This window comes from Liolophura sinensis, chromosome 10 (assembly GCF_032854445.1).
Source record: "Liolophura sinensis isolate JHLJ2023 chromosome 10, CUHK_Ljap_v2, whole genome shotgun sequence".
Taxonomy (NCBI): domain Eukaryota; kingdom Metazoa; phylum Mollusca; class Polyplacophora; order Chitonida; family Chitonidae; genus Liolophura; species Liolophura sinensis.
The window spans coordinates 27751962-27774125 of record NC_088304.1 but is presented as its reverse complement, the minus strand read 5'-3'; the positions used below and the strand labels follow the sequence as shown (position 1 = coordinate 27774125).

At 37.2% G+C, this 22164-nt stretch overlaps 1 protein-coding gene across 1 annotated transcript; it reads left to right on the top strand.

The window, feature by feature from the left end:
- Positions 1–4378: 4378 nt before the first annotated feature.
- LOC135477067 (aquaporin-10-like) lies at positions 4379–16818 on the top strand. Its single transcript, XM_064757220.1, has 7 exons — positions 4379–4502; positions 7417–7543; positions 10664–10801; positions 12594–12706; positions 13445–13662; positions 15178–15365; positions 16736–16818. The coding sequence occupies exons 1-7, from the start codon at positions 4407–4409 to the stop codon at positions 16816–16818; spliced, it is 963 nt and encodes a 320-aa protein (XP_064613290.1). The 5' UTR covers positions 4379–4406.
- Positions 16819–22164: the final 5346 nt, after the last annotated feature.

Genomic DNA, 22164 nt, shown 5'->3' with positions numbered 1-22164 from the left:
ACATGCCACTGGTTTTGTTTCCAACAATGTACATTCACCTGGACATTCCACATTACTTATATATCTAACAAAAAAACTAGTTTTTTTTTAAATTGAGTTGAATGTTTATTCACCATGTGTAAATATATGTATAATTACATATCTCGTAAATGGTGGGAATAAAATCCAAGGGATTCGTTCTATCCCTGACTCATTATTATCAAATAATAAAAAGCTTGGTGAGGAGCGATAATTATTGAACAATTGTATTAACAAAAAAACAAATTTACTTGGGGAAAAACTCACATAGAAATGTAACACTACAAAAATCTAAGTTAACTATACAATAGTGTGAATAATATTTTGTGGGACACCTTCTGTCTCGTAGAGTGTATGACTAATGTGGATCAAATATTGTTAATTCAAACATCTTTTAACCTGGATTTGAATGAAGACGTGACATTGAATACTTTGCGGTTTGGAGGAAGCCTATTCCACACCCTTAGGGCTGATGATCTGATGAAATGTGTGGATAGATTTGAAGTTAAAAAAGGTACATGGAGATTGAAAGAATATGATCTGGTTGGGTAACTGTGAACGTCAGATTGTCTTTTGAACAGCTGTTGAAATTTGGGAGGAAGAGAGGGTGGTTGAATTTATGTGCTATTAGCAAGGATGAGTATCTGTGTATTTCTGCAAGTGGGAGGATTTTGAAGTTCCTAAATATTGCAACCGCATAATCCAGTCTTTGTGAGAAGGTGATGAGGCGGATGATGCGTTTCTGAAGAATTACTTAGGGATGGAGATGACTCATGTATATGTTACCCCATACAACATTTGCATAGGAAAGATAACGGAATATCAGAGAGTAGTACAAAATAAGCAGTGATTTTTTTTTTGATATTTGCTCAAATGTGTTTGATGATGCCAATACTTCTGGATACCGTCTTACTACAAAGTAAATGCGAGATGTCCAAGACAGCCTTGAATTAAAATAAACTCCCAAGAACTTGTGTTCTTGAAGGCTAGATATTTCAACGGCATGCAAATATAACGGTAGGGGAAGAGCCTTATTTTTGGATACATTTATGTGTCATATTGTTTTACTAATACATGTATTAAGGGACAAGCGGTTAGCTGTCAGCCAATCGGAAATTTTAGGCAACTCAACAGACATAGTGGATACAGCCTCGGCGCTTGTAGGCGCGTAAATGTAGACACTTGTATTATCAGCAAATAATGTAAAATCCAGAATATCTTATGAGGTACAATAACAATAGTATAGGACCGAGAATGGATCCCTGGGGAACACCACAACTTACTTTAAGGTCTTTTGACATATTTCCCCCAAAGTGAACTGATTGGTATCGCCCATTGGGAAACTGATTTTGATTATCATAATCGAGGGTTTCTAGGTGTTGAGTAAAATTCTTAGGGCTATAGTAGTTGGACAGGTGAGAGTCTAAATTACCCCAATAGGCAATTTAATTTTCGTTGTCACCAATATGTGTTTTAGATGCATCATAGTCATTTAGTTCAATTGGATTGAAGCACACCTGGTCAATAATATCAAGATTATATGTTGGAACGGTGGATGAGGCAGTTGATAATTAAGTAGGTGTTATGTAGGAAACATTGTGGAACGGCAGGTGGGAGAATGAATTGTGAGGTGGAACAGGCATAAAAGAGTCTGTGTCATTACCCATATTTAGTTGAGTAATATGCGAATGATTCTGTACAATTTTTCCACATAATAAAGCCAGGATGAGTGTTAATTATAGGTGTAAGGTACACATAGAGAAGTAATACATTTATAAACATACTTAATGAATACAAAGAAAGTGAAAAGCCGAAATGTAAAAGAGCCACAATAAATATACACAAAAAAGCAAAAATTAACCATACGGTTGTGTAGGGTGTCATGGTTGAATTAGCGTCTGTTGTGTATTTTGTGATTACCGCCATGTTGTGTTTCGTCTTGAGTAACTTATCTGAAATTAATTACCCCACTTTGACCTAAAACAGATTTTTTTTTTAAACATTCCCATATATGTGTTTTTACTTTGGGGTTCTTATATTTAATAACACACTACCCCGGGAATACATCCCTAACTTATGTAAATTAAGAGATTTTATTATCCCTGCTGTAGTCTATTATGCTTTAAAATACACGACATTTTTGTCATAGACTAAAATATACTGAACCAATGTTCATGCAGAAAACATAACACAAATAAATAATTTTATCTCTAATATGATAAAAAATTTTAATCTGGGATAAAAAAAATTCATAATTAACCACCCCAAAATCATAATTACAATAGTCATGTTTTGTACAACTATGTAAATCCTCACAAAAGAGGGTTTTACGAATGAAATAAACTACTGTTAACCCTATCGGTCTACATTTTACGAAGCTAAACCCCAACCACTCGCTCAAACCGAATCTAGTTCATGCTAATGCAAACTAAGGTGTAACTTTACTTTCACTGACCTGTCCTAATCTGATGTATGCAGATTTTTTCTTTATTTTACACTTGTAATGCATGCATATGTGTTGTTCATTTACAACTTATATAAATTTGACCACCGTCATTTAATTAAAATATGTATTATAATCCTGTATAAGAGATAGAACATATCGTCTCTTTAGATTTTATTTCCGCCTGGAGAGTTTGAAATGTGCTATATGGAATGAATAAGTGGTCAATCAGTCCATCAATTTTAACTAAGAAAATATTGATATTAACGGTCAAAGGAGGTTTTGCTGTACACAAAAAGTGTGACGTGTTTATTATAATAAACACCTTTACATGTTTATCGTTTTTCTACATGTAAGATAAACAAAAAGTCATGCTTATCCACCATAGTATTATTTTAATATCTGACATATGATTTATATAATAAACACATCTTATTAGTTAGTAAACATATTTTTATAAATATGAAAATTTTATGAAAATGTCAAAGTATTTGAGTTATACTTTGTAAAAAAGTAAAAATGATACAAAACTAGAAATGTACCCTTAATAATTAAAGCCTATAATATTTGCACAGTTGTTTCGATGTCGAGCTTGTAGCTTAGTAGTTAGCATGACCATGAGAGCGGCATTGAAGGCTGTTGAAAACAATTGTTTTCTGAGATACTGCAGAGCATGTTTAGTTGGCCTCAGACAGCTCCAGGCAATTGCTATACATTCGTCAAAACAGCCGAGTTTTACCACACAAACGACCTGTCCTATAGATATCACACATTGTCATATAGCCACATAATGGCGCAATCTGGAGCAAATCCATAGCAAACTCGCGGTACTCCTTTCCGCACTGACACCTGAGCTTTTTCGACACTATATAAACATTCTGAATCTACTGAGCCTATTATAACTTATAGTCCCAGCAATGTTAAAGGAAAAGACCCCTAAAAATTGAAATAGGCATCCTAAATAGACCACATAAAACTATGCATAAATAAACTTTCATTTTTTTTGTAGATTTTTGTGAAAAGACTTTAAAGGCGATCAAACGTTTTGAATTCTAAGGTGGGCTTTATGAACCATACTATCCTTATGACCAGGAAAAAAAGTGCTGTGACGTCACAGTTCCTAAATACCCTCAGCATGGCACATAAAGCCCCCCCCCACAGTATTCAAATATTTGAATGCCTTTCAAAACTCTTTAAAATATCTGAAAAAATAAATTAAAATATTTTTACCTACAGTTTTCAGTTGTTTGTTTGATGAACGTTATTTCACAGTTTAGCTTTCTTTTACTTTAAACTGAAAGGCTTACTTTAGTTAAACTACATATAACGTCAATTGGTCAACGTTACGTACATCTGTTTCTTTAACCTCACCGATCAGCTCACTTATCTTTTAAATCTATTAAGGAGGTTGGTCAGTTCATTATGTTTAACGATAGAACAACCATTACATAATTGTCCTGAAATATACCACTGACCACTAACTGGACCTGAAAACTCGCCAGATCCATTACAGAATTTGAATTTTAATTTGAACATAATGAACCAAGTTTGTATGGTTGGGCAACAGACAGTCTGGGTTTACAAATACCTCCACCACTTGATACTGGTAAAATTTTATTCTCAATGAAGAGAATTATGTAATGTGAATTGATTCATACAAAAATCTAACAGGAACGAAATAAAAAAATACTAGTAGTTGTAGGCAATGAACTCAATAATTAAAAGATGTAAACATGTTTTTGATATAGATTTCAGGACTGGCCTTGACTTAATTTTTTCTTCAAGTATAGTCCTCACATTCCCCATCTCTGTCTTAAACACCTCTTCACAATGACCACTTCATTAATACTCAGATATACTGTGGATACATTTATCTTGACCAATAACACCTCTAACTTTATGGTTCATTTCAGACTGGTTTATTCTTCATTGGTAACTCGTCAGCATGAAGACTTTCACTCTGACCTCACCCAGGCTGAGGATTCCGAATCCTTGGATCAGAGACATCATTTCAGAGATATTCGCCACCTACATATTTGTGGTAAGTTTAATTTTTTGTTTAAGAGATCCGCATGGCGGTCTACACACTGTAATTTTGAAATATATCCAAAGTCTAGAAAGCTCAACCTACAAACGTCAAAATATAAAAGTACAAGTTTCTATATGTATACAGCGTGTCCACTGTTGATCACAGTGTGAGCTCCTACAAAGGGATATTAACCTGTTATACAGCCATTGTTACAAATAACACAAAAATATGGATTTGTACCCAATCAAGCAATGGTGAATAAATTCTCTGTAACGATGTACGCAAAATACATAAATTCCATAAAAGTTGCAGAGAGATAGACAGACTGACTGACAGACAGATACAACAGACTGACAGACAGATAGATACAACAGTCTGACAGACTGACAGACAGACAGATACAACAGACTGACAGAGAGGCGGAGAGACAGACAGACAGATACAACAGACAGACAAATACAACAAACAGACACAACAGACTATCAGACACACAGAGAGGCAGATAGACAAATACAGACGGACAGAAAGACACAACAGACAGACACATACAACAGACTGACAGACAGGCAGATACAACAGACAGACAGATACAATAGACTGACATACAGAGGAGACAGACAGACAGATACATTAGACAAACAGATACAACAGACAGAAACAACAGAGAGACAGACAGACAGACAGATACAACAGACAGACAGATACAATAGACTGAAAGGCAGACAGATACAACAGAATGACAGAAAGACAGACACATACAACAGACAGACAGATGCAATAGACAGAAAGACAGAGCAGACAGACAAACAGATACATCAGACAGACAGATACAACAGACAGAAACAACAGACAGATAGATAGACAAACAGATACAACAGACTGACAGATAGATACAACAGACAGACAGACAGATAGACAGAGAGATAGACAGACAGATAGACAGACGGATACAACAGACAGATAGACAGATACAACAGACTGACAGACAGAGACTGATACAACAGACAGGCAGATACAACAGACAGAAACAACAGACAGACAGACGGATACGACAGACTGTGACGGTTAAATTGTGGTTCTTACAAATTCCTACACACGTTACTCTTAGCTAAAATATATGTAATGTACACGAATAGAGTAAACAAGGATTGTTTGCATGAACTATCAATATGGATATAGACTATAGATTGAATCATGTCTATGCAGTATATATATGTACCCAGAAAGGACAGTCTCAAAAAGCGATAATATTGCTTAACTTGGCTTTGTGTATCGTATACTGTACATTTTACGCATTGTTTAAATGAAGTTAACGACAATTCAAAACGTAATTATCACCTATAGCTATATCTAAGAGCATTTTAGCCCAGCAAACTTTAAAGTTTCAATAAACTTTTTAAAATTGAATTAAATGCATACAAATGTGTTAATTAACTGTGTAATAACAATTAAGGACTATATACTACGTGTAATGACAATTATAAACTATATACTATGTGTAATAACAATTATGAACCATACACTACGTGTATAAACCTTTATGAACCATATAGTACGTGTAATAACAATTATCGGTCATATACTACGTGTAATAACAATTATGGACGATATATTACAAGTTATAGCAAATATGGATGATATACTACGTGTAATAAAACCGTTTTCCCTTTATTCACCTACAGGCGAAGGTTTTTTTTTAACATTCTTCAAGTGATGTTTTACTTGAGGGTATTAAGAGATATTACTACATTATAAGAACTGTGTTTTGAGTGGAAAAAATCATGTGACGTCAGATACCCTAGAGACCGGTAATAGTCTTTATAAAGCCCGACCTAGGATATACAATATCTCATCTTGTGTCACAGGCTAACCATTAGATTAAAAAAAATACAGTCAGGTGCCTGAATGCATTTTAGCGCATAAAAAACTCAGCAAAATTTCAACAAAAAATCTGTTGTTTGAGTGATGATAGAATGTCACATACAACTGCGTCATATTTAACATCGTATCTTGTTAGCCTACCACATTATTTATGTTGAATTAAGCGGGTATGTATTTTATTTCTAACAGAATAATCAGCTGCAGTAGCAGTACAATCTAACACCTAGTACGGTAAGTGGCATCAAAATTTGCACCGTAATTTGGGAAGAGATGCATGGACAAAATCTGAATGCGCAAATCCTAAAGGGGGGTAGCTATATATGTATCTGCCCGATTGCCACTAAACTTAAGCATGCACAAGTTCAGATGATAGGTAAGGTGTATGGTAAGTTTCATCGAAATCACCGCAGTATTTTTAGAGGAAATGTATGGACAAAGTCGTGTCTACAGACAAACAAGAAGAGAAAGCGACATACAGGCTAACACACAGGGTGATTCCAGTATATGCCCCTTATCTTCGTTGAGGAGTGTATAATTACAGATACTTGTGTCAGTGAAATAAAAAATACAATTTATTGTCTCGATAGGAACAATAATTACATATATGCATGTACCAGTAACAAAATTACAAAATTACATACAATAAGAATCCGTCATTCTACAGGTTGTAATGATACCTAAGCTCTCAGTATTCGTGAGGATTGGACGACACTATAAGTGGTCGACGGTCATCTCGCCGCCTGTGCAGTCTACGATTCATTAAGACCCGTTTTCCTGTAAAATATATGGGTGAACATGTATATACGTCACACGCGAGAAAGTTTGTGAGTAGCTTGCCAAATGTCGATGGTTTAAGCCGATTTTTTCCATCCCTAAAACTGATCTCAATCCTACATGCATATAAATGTAATATTATCGAGCATTGCGTTTAAACAACGATGACATAAATAAATATATACATTAATAAATTAGGTCCATAAATAAAAGACATAATTGACTGTGTTGGTTTCGAATGAGTGATTATCCGATTGTCTTTTCTTCGCAGCTGTTTGCTATTGCCGTGGTGGCTCAAGAGGTGCTGACCGGTGTGAACGCCTCCACGGGAATGGTCATCAACCTTAGTGTAAGCATCGCACTCACTATGGCCATCTACGTCGGTGGGAATGCGTCAGGTATGTCAAAGAGTTATGTAACCCAACTCTCTATATATCAGCTGGCTACAAAATTGCCAAATACTGGAGGCTATATTTTGTGTTATATGACAAGTGCATCCATTATAGTTGCAGTTGGAATGAACGCTCTCCTCCATTGCCTTGAAATCGAATATAGATATGATCAGCCCGCAGTTGGACGAATGCATCCGAGTCCATGCATGTTTTTTGCTGTTCTCTTGTCTGAACAGTGCAATTCTACGACGGGCTGTTGTGCCTGGAATGAGCAACTGGTGTATTCAGTCATGGCAATTTGACTGTAATCATGGTTTATCTCAGTTCAGGAGAATCCGTCAATAAATTCCGGCACAGAGTATATGTCAGCCCGGTGGGTTAAAAAGGAAAGACATGCAACCAGTAATATATTTATTTTACTTATTTATTTGATTGATGTTTTACGCGGTACTCAAGATCATTCACTCATACAACGGCGGCCAGCATTATGGTGGGTGGAAACCGGGCAGAGCACAGGGGGAAACCTGCGATCATCCAACGGTTGCTGGCAGACTTTTCACCGGAGAGGAACCGAGCATGAGCTAGACTTGAACTGACAACTCATTGGTGGATAGGCTCTTGGATCATTGTGCCGCGCTGGCGTGCAAACCCCAACAAGTAAAGTAAACGAACATGACAGCGCAGAGAGAAACACCAGAGTAAGGCTACATATCACAGTGCCTGTGATAGCTAGCAAATGGTCACATGTAAACTGGTGAAATACAGGCTCTTGTCAATTTACCTCAGTTAGATGGGGGACACACTAGGCGGATTTTTTTTTGTTGGTACAGGCGTACTTCTAACAAAAAAACAAACAAACAAAAAACAAAAATTGGTGGTCCGCACCAATCGACGGTGTATTCTGCAGACGATCTTGTCCGCCGGAAAGTACGCTCGTATCGAACATGTCAGATACTAGCCAAAAAATGCGCCGGCGAGTTCACTCTTTCTGCGTACTGTGTCACTCTTTCTGCGTACTGTGTCCGCTCGCGTGAATTTCGGTGGTCGAGATGATCGAGCTGATTAATCAATACACGGAATTGTGTTGAACTGTGAAATTTTTGTTCGTGTCACATGGTTAACTATGTCACATGACATAACCTACTGGCAACGATCGATGGAAAAATCCGCCTAGTGTGTCTGCAACCATGCTGCGAATATCGTAAGCGTAATTCGCGGGAGATTAAATTCGTCTGTACAACAGAAAAATTCTGCCTAGTGTGTCCCCTCCTAAAAGGGTCAGATGCAGCGAAAAAATACGCCGAAGATTAACCTCGGTCCGCGTAGTGTGTTCACTCCACGAATTTCGGAGATCGAGCTGACCGATCAGACAACAGGGAATTGTGTTGAACTGTGAAATGTTGTTTTGTACATGGTTTACTTGGCCACATGACATAATCTAATAACGGACGATCAACGAGAAAAAGTCCGCCTGGTGGTGCGAAGCTCAGCTTTAAGACATGTTTACTAACAAATATTCACCTGTCTGAAGAATGCAAATTGAAATGCTCACTCATGTGTAAGCCAGACTTGAAAATGACGTCTGTTTTGACCTCTCCGTTAATACTTTGTCTCTTTTTTTAAGGTTAAAAACACTTGAAATGAATTTTTGTACAGTGGGTTATTTAGGACCATGCACTCATGGCGTGATAATGGAAGTCCCACGTATTTGTGCATTAATATGCACCCAGTGAGGAAGTCATGCGTGTCTAGTTTTATATGGGAATACATATTTACATTCATACACAACCGTGTGTTAAATATGAATTTTGATAGTTTTTTATTAATATACTAAAATGAAGATTGAAATTTTTGCTTAATAAAACTGTTAGAGGCAAAGACTAAATTGTAGCAGGACAAATTTATCAGGCATGCATCACATCCTGCTTTTAAAGCACTTTTATGCCTTAAATGTTTTGAACTTCCAATATAACAAGAGGTGGTCGCCGATTTCACACTTAACAAAAGTTGTCTGAAAAGTCATTTTCGCATTAAAGATTCTAAAACACTTTTAAGCAAAATTTTCGCATTGTGCTCTGTGTGGCCCAAAATATTAAGGGAATAGTAAAATGTACATGTGTAATCTGAAACTGAAAGACTGCTTCTGTCATAAAGACTTTAAAAATTTATCTAACCTGTGTAATAGTAAAAAAAAAAAGAGAAAATTGGTAAGGTAATTTTTTTTTAACATTTCGAACATTTGAGTTTTGAACATTTTCAAAACCTATTGTACAAGTGCATAGTTGTCTATTTCAAATAATTAAAAAAAAGAGTCAGAGTTAGAGTTTATTATTCTTCCTAGATTTTTCTGAGCGATCATTTAAAATTAGAACTTTCAAAAATTGTGGAAACTTTGATATTCTTTTGTTAATATCTTCAAAACGAGAAAACATATCCAAAATTTGTACAAAAGTTTTTTTTAGCTTACGTATTCAGTCACGTGCGTGTCTAATTGCAAAACATTATTGTTAAGAACCCCTCCTTTAAACATTGTATATTTGTTTATTTGTCAGTGTCTGACCTACATGTAAACATCTTTACTACCAAACTATCCAGAATTTTCTTTCACGTTAGTCTATAAACATGATATTTGTTTATCAATTTTTAAAACGTAAATTGGTGTTTTATCTTGACAGTTCTAAGAAAATCCTACTGGAACGTGTTGAGTTTCCGTCATCTCTGTTCCCCCCTTATTTTACACATATTTATTTGAAAACAAAAAATACAAGCGAAAAACAAACATATTTCTGAATTTCTGAAACAGACTGAATGATCCTCCCTGTCTCGGACGATAACACATCCCCAAGTGATGCCATATACGCTCTAACGGTAGGATTTAAGGACACGCCGTAAGATGTCGCCGCAATTAGAGCGCGTAATGAATTCAGATGTCATGCACGGCCGCATCCCGAAGTGAAGGTCATGCATGTTTTTCATCTGGGTAATCCATCTTTTCACTCAACAAAACCAAATGAATATTTAATTACAAACTAACCTTGCACTACCTTAATTATTATAAAACGATTATGTTCAACTTGAAATTCCTGTTTTTCACTCAATGCTACTCTTATGTACTGTTTCTTGTAGGGGCTTTTGTAAACCCGGGCATTGCGCTGTCTATGTGTTTGACGGGTTATCTTGAATGGAAAAAATACCCGGTCTACCTTATGTGTTACTTTGTTGGGGCTTTCCTGGCGGCTTCAACGGTCTACGCTGTATATCATGGTAGGGGGCATATTGTACATCATCTTTCTGTGTTCACTTTGTTTTTCAATTTTAGTAAACTGTCACACCTTCCCCCACCCATACCAAGGCAATAACATAACAGTGAATGGCAGTTGTAAAGCGCAGTAGAAAAGTGATGCTGGCTCAGATGATCAAAGAACTGGCTGTCTCCGACAGTCAGATCCTTGCCCAACAAGGGTTCGAAACCAGCGGTCTCTGCGGGGTTTTTTTTTTATCGAGAGGAATTAAAATTCTCCTGCATGACTTCAAACATTATTAAAAACAGAAAGTTATTTTTAAAAATGACCAAAATACCGATGCAATGCATACACAAATACAAAAATCATCTGTACAATTATTTTACTTAAAACACAAACACAAAGAATAAATATCAAAAGTAACGCTTTAAATGGCTTTGACCTAGACCCAAGTGTCTATTCATTTCGTAAAAATATTAATTTTTTTAATTCCTTCTTTTCTCAAAGAAACCTTTGTAGAGCCTCATAAATCAAGTTGCTGACTCTGAGATCGATTGCTCAAAAGTTGTTCTGACTTATAAAAAAGTTACTATTTAGAATTGACAGTTGTGAAGTGCATGTTGCTGGCCATTGTTTATTTTTGAGGCCCTTCTCAGAAGTTCTTTGTGAAAAAGAGAGAGACGTCAATGTCGTCAACTCTCGTCCTCTACCACGTGATATAAACAGTATAATCATAAATATCCACGTCTGTTTTGGAATGTATAATTTAAGTGCTTAACGGTGGATTAACAATCAGGAGCATGTAATAGTGTTTATGCTAAGACAAATATATGCTCTCAGTTTGAACTTTTAGCGCCAAAACTGCCACATCAGTTGAACAAAAAGAAAACATTAAAATGAAGTATATCTCAGATACACGACCATTAGAGCTGTCCTCAAATATAGCTCGATTTCTGCTTTTTTAAAAGATTTTTTGCAACGGAGTAAAATGGTTAAAAACCTCAGGTGGTCTGTAGTGACCCAAAGTGGATCAGTGACGCCACATCCAAACTTTTGTGTGAAATAATTCGTTTCAAAGTCCATCGGACGCATATTTTCATGCATATATATGCATCTTCAATATTGAAATCTGGCTGTCTCGTTGTGTTGAGCTGCAAAAACCTGATGTGACGTCACTGGCCCAGTTATGTGATGAAAAGAATCAAATGTTTCAAACGCATTTTACTAGGTTGAAGAATTCAAATAAAATAAACTGAACTATTTTTGTAGGCGGTGTGTAATGACGTTTCAAAAGACGTATACTTCACCTTAGTGTCTTCTTTCCTTTTATGATTTATTTGCCAAATGAAGACATATACATTTTTGTGAGATTAGGTCTATAATCACAGCCACAGTCACAATATATATAGAAGCGGTAATGCTTTCTTTACATACTGTGAGCACCGTATTTAAAGAAAATTTCCTTAGTGAAACTACAATCTATTAAGCAACCTACAACTAGTTTGGTGGGTATGCGTTGTGGCTCAGTGGTGTAAAATAGGCCACCGCTGGCACACGAGATGGTGGTCCAATCCTGGCCTTCGACAGAGAATTTTACTTTTGCCCAATTCCACTGTTCGTGTAGTCTTTGGTGACAATAAGCAGTCGATGGCACTGGTAAGCCGATCCCCTGTGGTTTAATCCTCGGCAAATCCCCTGTGGGTTAATATTCGACCACTCCCCTGAAAAGATTCTTGAATATGACATTATCCAACAATCGAATCAACCAATCAATTCACCAGTAAATAAATAAATATTACTTGGTTTTATTCCAGATGACATCGACTTTCTCGACGGAGGGGATAGGCTGATCAATAGCACCGGAATTATTTTCTCATCTTTCCCATCAAATCCAAACCTTACAACAGGAGCGGGGTTTCTGGAAGTGGTGGGTTTAAGTTCAAACCTTGTACTGTCAGAGAAAGGAATAGATGTGATTTGACGCCGTTCATTTGTGTGTCTGATATAAAATGTTATAATGTTTTGGTTCATTTCACACTAATGACAGTTCAGCTTGCGACACATAAAATTGAAGATTCAACAAATAAGGTATACGAGCTGAGCTCACTTCACTAGTGAAATGTCATTTCTCAGAAAAGCCAAGAATATTTCACACTGAGCAACATTGTGTCAGTGAAATATTCTTCAGTGAAAATAATGTGAAATGGCTGTAAAAATTAATTAATCAATAAATAAAATCTTTCATACGAAAATTTAAATACCTGAACTTAATTGCAATCTTTTGACGATCCTTCATAAAAATCAAATAGAGACTGATTGTTTTATATTTTATATCTTTTTATAATCATGATATTTTAATACCTACCTCCAAGAATCATTGTAACAGCTTTCCAAATTCAAGGTTTGACATTTGTCTTTAATCGAAATTCATTCTGTTTACTTTGTTTGACTCACTGGACCAAAGAGATTTAAAACTGGTTCTTTTTAGAAATTCGTTAAAATGACGACGTTCTTATACATTATTAGAAACTGATGAGATATGAAAATCATCATCTGTCTTATTAAAGGTATAATACTGGTAGGCCTATAGGTAAAATCTGTCGTTCAAAATCATATGCTGTTTTTTTATGGAGTCAAAAGTCAAACTGGTTTCCGGTGCTTACAGATGATAGCTCATGGGCTGCTGGTTCTCTGTACCCTGGCCATTCTCGACCAGAGGAATATGGCGCCCTCCCTTGGACTCTCCCCAATCCCTATCGGGTTGAGCGTTTTCTCCATCTGCACTGGATTCTCCAAAAACACAGCCTGCCCAATCAACTCCACGAAAGACTTCGCACCACGGTTTATGATGTTAGCAGCTGGATACGGAACGGAAGCTTTCTCGTGAGTATTTAGAAGACAATCACTGACAGAGTAAGCACGTCAAAGGGACACAGCAAAGCTGGTTTCTTTGATGGGTGCGCATACGCGTAGCCCTCGTGGCGTTACGTGCAGGTAACTACAATAACAATGTAGGGCCTATATGTATGTCGTCGGCGTTGCAGAGCTTTACATTCTCTTGGAACGTTTAATTTAGAGATTGAAAATTACTGTGTGGGCGCAAGAAAAAAAAAACAGAGGGAGCAAGTCTTGCAATACTCCTCTTATGAAAACTTGTGCCAATATTCCCGGCCGCCTGACCGTTAGATGCGTGTTTGTGCCCTATGATATTTTACTCGCGAATTTTGCTTGGGCGTTGAACGTCGGTTTCAACCTAAACTGACTTCTTATACCACATCGTCCAATACGGTCACTCTCATCTTGCACTTCTGTGTCACACCGTTGTTACGAAGCATTACACAACTGTATATCGCCACAGAAACCGACATACCATAAAGATGCTTTCCAGTGATATGACTGAAACACTATTGTCAAAGCCGAATTTAAAAAAGGCAAATGATGGTGTTTTAGGAAGGGTTTCACTTTCAGTCTGTTTAATACTCTTAATTGAAATGTGGTTACTTTGAAATGTGGGTACTGTGAAATGTGGTTTCTTTGAAATGTGGTTACTGTGAAATGTGGTTACTGTGAAATGTGGCTTACCTGATCAATAAAGTCATTGACAAATACGTCTACAAGCTTCATTGACAGAATGTCGGCCATACCATTGGGTCGGGGGCCAAGGTGATTAATGACCCAGGAGCCAGTCACCACTGCGGTCGCTGTGAGTTCAAGTCCAGTCCATGCTGCCGTCCTCTCCGGCCGTACATATTCGTGGGAAGGTCTGTCACAAACCTGCGGATAGTCGTGGGTTTCCCCCGGGCTCTACCCGGTTTCCTTCCACCATATTGCTGGCCGCTGTGGTATCATAAGTGAACTATTCTTGAGTACGGCGTAATACACCAATCAAATTAATATATATATATATATATATATATATATATATATATATATATATATATATATATATATATATATATATATATATATATATATATATATATCATGATGAAGTTAATATTGAAAATTCTGCATATAGTATTTGCCTTCCCCTCCCCAAATTTTTTTTACGTAACACTGGTAGGATTTCAATTATTTTATCATTAATATTAGCCATTAATAGACGGAGATGTTATGTTATTCACTGATCTTTCTAGTGTTTATGGAACATGACAGAGGTTAATTGACAAGGGGCCGGATTTCAGCAGTAAATACGTCTGACCATTTGCCAATTAACGCATGGTCATCATTGCTCTGGTTTTTCTCTCTCTGTGCTGTAGTCTTTTGTGTCATATTTCCCTCCCTGGGTTTGGCGATAACGCCGCATCGGCAACATTTCTGCCATGCACGGTTAATGGATAGAAATCCATGTAGTCCATTTGTCTTCTTTTAACCAAGTGCCCACTTCCGTGTCATCAGGTACAAGAATTACTGGTTCTGGGTGTCCCCAGTTGCCACAACTATAGGGTCCCTCCTGGCCACAGTCCTATATCAGCTGATAGTTGGGGTACAGTGGGAACCACTGAAAGAGGACGAACTAACCACAGATGACGTCCTCGACGCTTTGGAAATGGAATCGTCAACAAACCATGCCTTTAATCATGATGGTACGTGATACGAATGCGCTTACATTTATTTATTTATTTGTTTCATTGTTGTTTAACATCGTACTCAACAGTATAGTCCACTTGTTCGAATGCTGATAGTTTTAAGACGAAAAGTTCAGAGTAAACCACATGCCTTGGGCAAGTAACTGAGAAGTTTTTCCATTTGTAATACACAGATTTTTCTCATCCTGCGGATGGTCATGAGTTTCTCCTGTCCTCTGTCCGGTTTCCTTCCATCATATTGGTGGCCGCCGTAAAATATTTTTGAGTACGACGTGAAACGCAAATCAAAGTCGTATCTATGCAGACCTTTCTTTACACAACGAACACAAAGACTATGCTGTATTGGTGAAAGGCGAGTGACCCCTAACAAATTAACCCTATGCAAGACCACTTGAACCGCCCTCATACGCAAGCGCCTTTGGTTCTTAATTCACAACAACTTTCGGAGAACTATTGGGCAATCGGCAGTTTCATCTCCAAGGTTGGGATTAAACCAACACTTCTTGCGTCATGCAAACATCATTTCCACCCGCTTGTTCTAGGCCCGTCACATGTGTGCTCAGTTTCAGGTTTTAAATCCAATCTATTTTTTAAAAAAAAAATCCTTGACAAACGGCTTCTTTCCGATCAAATCCAATATATGATAGATACATGTATGACACACGCAAAAATGAATGGGTAGCTGAAAAACTTGAAAAATTCCGTGGGAACAATAACTCTAGGTAGGACAAAAGTTCGCCCTCATTACATACACGGTCAGACCATGGCCTGCATGGGCTTTTGTCTTACCGCTTTGGCTGCGGCTTTGTATCAGGTTGTTTGTTAGCTATATCTGGCGTACTACGGTGGCTTCGTCCGGAGGGTACATCCGGATTACTTTTCATCACATACATAAAACAGAACAGTGTTGTAAAAGTGATGAATTCTTCAATGCAGCTTTGAGTATCAACGAAACAATCAGATAAATACAAATTAAATAATAATAATAATTAATATTATTATCCACCTAATTAGTTCCGTGGCTTCCGTGGCCGTAGGGATTAGCACCCAGCGCGGCGCATTGACCTGCCAATGCGGTCGGTTTAAGTTCAGCTTATGCTGGCTTTTCCTCCGGCTGTACGAAGGTCTGACAGCAATCTGGGGATGCTTTGGCCGGTTTCCTCTGATGCACCAAAATGCTGGCCGCCGTCGTATAAGGGAAATATTCTTGAGTACGGCGTAAAACACCAATCAAATAAACAAACGATGTGTCGAACAGACTTCACGCCACTATATAGCTGATATATACTGCCAGTGAAGGGCTAACGTATTCATTTATTCAGTCATTCAAATATATATTTAAAACATGTACCGTAAACTGATTTCAGAGGAGACAGGCAAAAAATCAATACAGGAAGGAAAGGCTAATGGGGGCACATACAGACAAATGTCCGAAGATGAGGCCAAATAACACGAAATACTCCGGGAGACGGAAGATCAGCATATATATGAGAGTATCGGTTTTATTTACTTTCTTTCTCTGTTCATATTCTGTAGTCCTGTTGTCTGTACCTATATGTGAAAAAGGTAACAGCTGCGCATAACAAATGGCTCCATTTGTATGCATATAACTGGCGTTTCATTTTCAAAGTTCTCTACCCTGGTGTTCTATATCAGTTTTTGTCATAAGACTAAAACGTCTGTATTTAACCCAGTTATCTATGATTGTGACCAGAACAATGTTTAAAGATATATTTGCGAAAAGTTAAATAACCAAAAAAAATCGTTTATTATGTCATTTCAATACGTTGATGATCAATCATGGTGCCGTGTGACAGAGTAAGCTTTTCCATGGACCTGAGAAGTGACGACATTTCTTCTGTTCTCTTCTCTATGCAGCCAGCAGAGTGTCCAACAGCTGGCTTTCTATAATCAAGGTGGGTTCTTCGGTCCGGGCCACCATTGTGGGCTACTTAATATTCATAATTAACTCTGCCGGGCATAACTTTAGCTCGAATTCACATTTCACTTATTTTTTAATATATAAAATATATTACATAGTGACGCTAAGCACTTCCTAATGTCAATTTTCGATGGAATTCGCACTTTCAAAAACTGAACAGAAACCGATCGTCCATTAGTCGAAATCTTCGAATGGCTATAGTATAAACATTTCTTATATCGGAGGCGATTCTGTGTTTTCGCTGATCAATACACGGTCGCATTATCTCACAAAACCTGATGGGTTACATTAAGATAATAACCTGCTCGAACAAAGCAACGTCAAACTTACAAAGTAATATTCGACGATCTCGTGATATCATCGTCTACAGTTATCTCTTCTTCTCTGATCTCGCTGATCCCTATGCTATGTTTTTATGTTAATGTTAATTAAATTTGAAGACAGCTCACCATGCAAGTAATTATAGACAAGTGACGTTTAGCATACTGTAATTAACATCACTGCATTTCTGTTTCTAATTCTGCACCTGCATTGATGCAATTGGGGAGGGGAGGGAGATGTCTAAGTTGCCATTATTCAAATGAAAATTTAGAACAAAAGTTAAAATGCCTCAGCTGAGGTATATTGACAAGTTGTCGCTGCTCTGGTTTGCTGTCTGTATATGCTGCTGCCTTGTATGATCTGCTTGTCTGTAAAGTAAACATTCAGGGCTAAAGCGTTCCAACAGCTCTTTTCTCTATTGCAGTGTTTGTAATAATAGGACGTATAGTGCAATCCGTTGGATGTAATATTGGGGCTTCTCTGGAGCTCACAATTCCCGATATCCCATCCCACAACAAAAACAACGTGTAGATGATAGGGAGAATTCATTGCGCAAAGTTTTACATGTAGCTGTTGCTTTGAACAATCATAAACAGTCATGATATACGACTTTTTATCAGTTCTACAATTACGATTAAAACTGACCTCTATATTTATGCGTAGCACATGTATTATCTGTATTATACGTTATTTCGGAAAACGAAAATTCACTAAATCAAACTGTGCATGTTTGAAATTGTTCATGAACTGTTACTAATTATGCACATATACATGTAGTTACATAGTGACAACGACAATCGGCATTCATCACACCTGACGTCGACGTTGCACACGTAAAATATGATCAAAGTTCTCAGGCTTACAGATATATAAATAAATGTTCATAAGTTATGTATCGCTTGCGTATACACAGGATTGATTGATATGCTTTCTTTTACATTTTATGTAAATTAAAAATGGAAAAGACATTTTGACGGTACGCCTGTGTGGCAATCACCAGCATATGTACATTAAAAGACTGGGGCATTTATGTTAGGCGTTATATGAAGTAATTGTTGTAAGGCCGAATTTTGTATTGGTACTGTGATGGTAATATTGTGCACTGAAAATAAATGAATGTAAATGATTTTTATATTTCATAATAAATATATCTATATTGGCTGATTTTGTCTTTGATTATTTAATAACAATTATTCATTGGACGTTACGTGTTACACCTTACTATTGTCAGTCCATCACATGGACTGTTGACGCTGTTCTGCAATTATTAATTACATTGTTACTCACTGGTGGGATACAGAAGTATATGGCGTCAGTAATCCTCATGTTGAAGGTTACTGACACCATATATTCGCGTATCCTATCACTGACTAACCATGTAACGATTTTATCCAGCAAAGACCCATCATTTCAGGGCAAAAGACCGATGTACAGGGGAATCTCCTCAGCGATGTGACCATTTTTATCAGAACCGAACAAAGGGAGATAACCTACACATTTGAAGTCATCTGCAGTCCCCCACGTGACCGTTGTTGTCCAACGAAGAACGCTTCTGTCCTTAATATTATATTTCTGCATAAGCCGGGATTCTGCAAGTCGATTAACCATCCCCCGATGTCTGGTTGCATGTTACTGTTCTTTTTTAAAATGTGATGACCACAGAGCATTTTGAGACATTCCAGACCAATAACGGCTAGTAAACGGGATTTCATATAACTGCATTTTTGTTTCCTACTGAACCAAGGTGGTAGCGTCATGTAAATTGCTATAATTTTATCATTTACATGAACAGTTAGAATAAAACCCAAAATGAGAAGAGGTCGAATTCCACTGGTTACATGTGACCATTTACCAACTATATATATATATATATATATATATATATATATATATATATATATATAATGGCTTCCAATACCGACCTCTTTGTATTTCGTCTTTATTAGAATGCCATGCCAAAGACAGACACCGGGCATGACACCCGGCATGCCAAAGACCCTGTGTCAATACGGTGCCAATATACGAACGCCGCAACGAACAGGATTTGGTTTATTCCCTTCATGCTTTACGCCAACAGAGGGATTAATCATCAAGAATTTCTAAATGACGCTTAGTTAACCAGCATGGGCATCAAGTACCAATATGTCTTATTAGTTTTTCATGTAATCATGTTTGAACGTTGGCATACTCAGGAAGCGGAGCAACTTGTTTCAAGTTTTTGGCTTGACCTGACAATGAATTTAAAACTCTTCACAATTTAAAAAACTGCTTCATGCAAGGCGACTTAGACCACTTATTTGCATATATCAAATCGAATCATTATTGCTGCATGTACATTTAAACAGTAGACATGTGTTACTGTCGCCTTTCATGCGTGTCCAAACAGGCATTAAGAATGTCATTGTTGTCTGTGTTTAAAATTTGGGTGAAACTATATAGTTTCTTCAGATGTCGCATATTAGCTTGGTGCTTGTATGCCGCTTGTCTGAGAGAAAACGATGCCCTTCATCATCTTATTAATTAATCAGTTAATCAGTTAATTAATCTAGTTTTGGACTTCGCTGTGCAAGATTGTTACATCACTGGCTCGTTGTCAACAAGCCCCTTGATTAATGAGCTCTTGAGTTCAAATGCAGCTGTCGCTGTTTTTCTATGTATTCATGGTTTCGAGCATCAGCGTTCCACGCAAGGTGCGAGTGGAGATGAATAATAAAGGAGCTAAATGGCAGAATGCTGAATTTTGCCTAATGTTAAAGTACTACAGGATATTGAAAGTATTATATCTGAAGGCTAAACACATTCTGATTACTTTTACAGGAAGAATTTCTAACCTAAAAGTTATATTTTTATGCTACAATAGTCTTTAATGCCTATCTCTCCTCGGCTATATTCGCTTTGTCTTCACCTCCAGTACTCTAGTAACGTGACCAAAAGTCGGTGGTTTACTCCAGACTTTCTGGTTTCCTTCAGGCACAAAGCTGGTCGTCTGTGTATGATTGGAACATTTTTGAGCAGGGCATTTTGAACACTAATACACTAAACAAATTAATTAATTTATTTGATAGTTGTCAAGTGCCATATTCAACAATTTTGCACGTGAACATTGCACTTCATATTGGAGTGCGGCCAATCAGTGAACACCAGATAAATTGCCAACGAAGACCCGGGAGCCATGAAAGCAGTGGAATCTAACGCGATAAATACTAGCTGTTAGAATATGATTGAACGCAAGTCTCGAGAGACGATTGAAAAATTAATGAACTGTTGTTGACTCATCCATGTATACGCCTTTTAGCCGTTTTGGGTCTATCTTTATATTACTTTACTTGTTAAATAATTCAATAACCCTGACCTAGTAAACGCCACATCTCTAAACTTCTTCCACGAAAATGCATAAATTTCTGCTGAGACGATCATTGGGACTCATACCTGTGCTTTTCGTCATGTTTTGATTTACTCATTAGGCTTAATCAGCTTAATTCGCACAACTTGCAGTATTATTGTCATAGCACTTTTAAAAGAAAATGCATAGATTTTTGCAGTGATGATCAATGGGACTCTTACATGTGCCTTTTGATCTTTCCAAATTTATATTCCCACAAATTTAATTTAATTTTTCCTTGTACCAATTGTCACACATTCGTCTGTGGTGTCCCTGCTAATTCTTTGACATTGCATCCCACGGGTTCTAGATTTTCTACTTGCTTGTTACGTATTATACCTTAAACCAGTACGGCGTCCACCAACAAATCGTCCGAGATTGTGATGTTACCGCACTCAGACATCGATTCCTTTCGAAATTTGACCGACGAGAGTTACCTCCCCTACAATAACAGGCCACCATTCAACTGTCCTACCGTACTACATTTTACATGTATTTATTTGACTGGTGTTTTACGCCGCACTAAAATATTTCTTGAGCATTCTGATGGGAGAAAACGTGACAGAATCCGGAAGAAACAAACCCTCCCACGTAGGACGGAGAGAAAAAGAAAGCATTGAGCTGGACTGGAACTCAAAACGATCGTATTGGCGAAAGGCTTATGTGCCGTTAGCACGCAATCACCTGATATGGAGGCCTCTCCGTTCTACAACAGTATTGAATCTATTACTGTCATTGAGACAATGACCATAACATATTATATAGCGATCTTGTGTTTAAAGAAATGAAATCAAATCTCGTGAAGTAGACGTCAGCGATCTGCATCTTTATGTTTGAATCCCACGCTCACGTATTTTTCTCCAACCTAGTAGATTCGTGTTAACGTGGATAAATAACGTTCTAAAACACACCAACATACCTCTATGGCTTAAACAAACACTTACCTCCAAAAATAATGTTCTTAGCAGCCACTGAAAGACGGTACAGAGACGGTACACATTAAATGGATCTCTTTGTAATCAGCGAGATCACACTCGGTATGTTCAAAGAAGATACTCATAACTGAGCACCTACCTTGTACATGAATTTATCCACATGTACCACTGAGACTACAACTATTCGGCGTATTGTTTTCGGAAAAGAGTTGTGAT